This window comes from Parus major, unplaced genomic scaffold (genome assembly GCF_001522545.3).
Source record: "Parus major isolate Abel unplaced genomic scaffold, Parus_major1.1 Scaffold828, whole genome shotgun sequence".
NCBI lineage: Eukaryota > Metazoa > Chordata > Aves > Passeriformes > Paridae > Parus > Parus major.
This window is the reverse complement of record NW_015379705.1, coordinates 1674-2759: the sequence shown is the minus strand read 5'-3', so window position 1 is coordinate 2759 and position 1086 is coordinate 1674. Positions and strand designations below refer to the sequence as shown.

The 1086-nt window shown below is 66.2% G+C and overlaps 1 protein-coding gene across 1 annotated transcript; it reads right to left on the bottom strand.

Annotated features, from left to right (window-relative positions):
* Positions 1-291: 291 nt before the first annotated feature.
* PRF1 (perforin 1) lies at positions 292-1085 on the bottom strand (the record flags this gene model as incomplete). Its single annotated transcript, XM_015616820.2, has 1 exon — positions 292-1085. A coding segment is annotated over one exon (738 nt), but the record flags the coding sequence as incomplete, so codon positions are not given.
* Between the last annotated feature and the right edge of the window lies 1 nt (position 1086).

Below are 1086 nucleotides of genomic sequence, written 5' to 3'. Positions count from 1 at the left end.
CTGACCACTGACCACTGACCACTGACCACTGACCACTGACCACTGACCACTGACCACTGACCACTGAGCACCCCAATGACCACTGACCCCTGACCACTGACCACTGACCACTGACCACTGACCATTGACCACTGACCACTGACCACCCCACTGACCACTGACCATTGACCACCCCAATGACCCCTGACCACTGACCACTGACCATTGACCACTGACCACCCCAATGACCTCTCCATTGACCACCCCAATGACCAGTGACCGCTCCACTGACCATTCCCACCCCACTGACCACCCCACTGCCCACTGACCTCTGGTGTGTCCACTCCGGCCGCAGCTGCAGTTGACCCTCAGCGCTTTGGCCGCCACGTAGCTGCCGATGGTGACCACTGACCACTGACCACTGACCACTGACCACTGACCCCTGACCACTGACCACTGACCACTGACCACTGACCACTGACCCCTGACCACTGACCATTGACCACTGACCACCCCAATGACCACTGACCTCTGGTGTGTCCACTCCGGCCGCAGCTGCAGTTGACCCTCAGCGCTTTGGCCGCCACGTAGCTGCCGATGGCCGCCCTCAAGGCCGCCCTCCTGGGGTCACTGGGCGGCACCAGGGCGTGGAGAGGCCAAAGGTCAGCCTGGACAACGGCCGGAGCTTCTGGAACCCCCCTCAACCACTTGGAGAACCCCTCCGGCCGGCCGAACACCAGATCGCCGTCTCTGTCCACTCCTCCGTCCACCTCCAGGAACCTCTGGCCGAAGAACTCGCCGAAGCTCTCGTTGCCCTCCAGCCACCTCCGCGCCGTCCGGCACGCGCCCGCGGCCGCGCTGACCGCTCCGAAGGAGGCTTCGGCCATCAGGCAGTCGGACGCTTCCTCGGCGGTCACTCCGGCCATGGCGGCGCGGCACAGGCGGACGGCGGTCAGCGCTCGGACGCGGCCGCCCAGGCGCGCTGACCGCACGGCGTGGGTGCCGGAAGTGGACAGCAGGCGCGCGTACGACGCCGAGCTGGACGGGTCAAAGGTCGGGGGGAGGGAGCGGACGGCGCGCAGGAAGTGGGGGGAGGGGCGGGCGGTG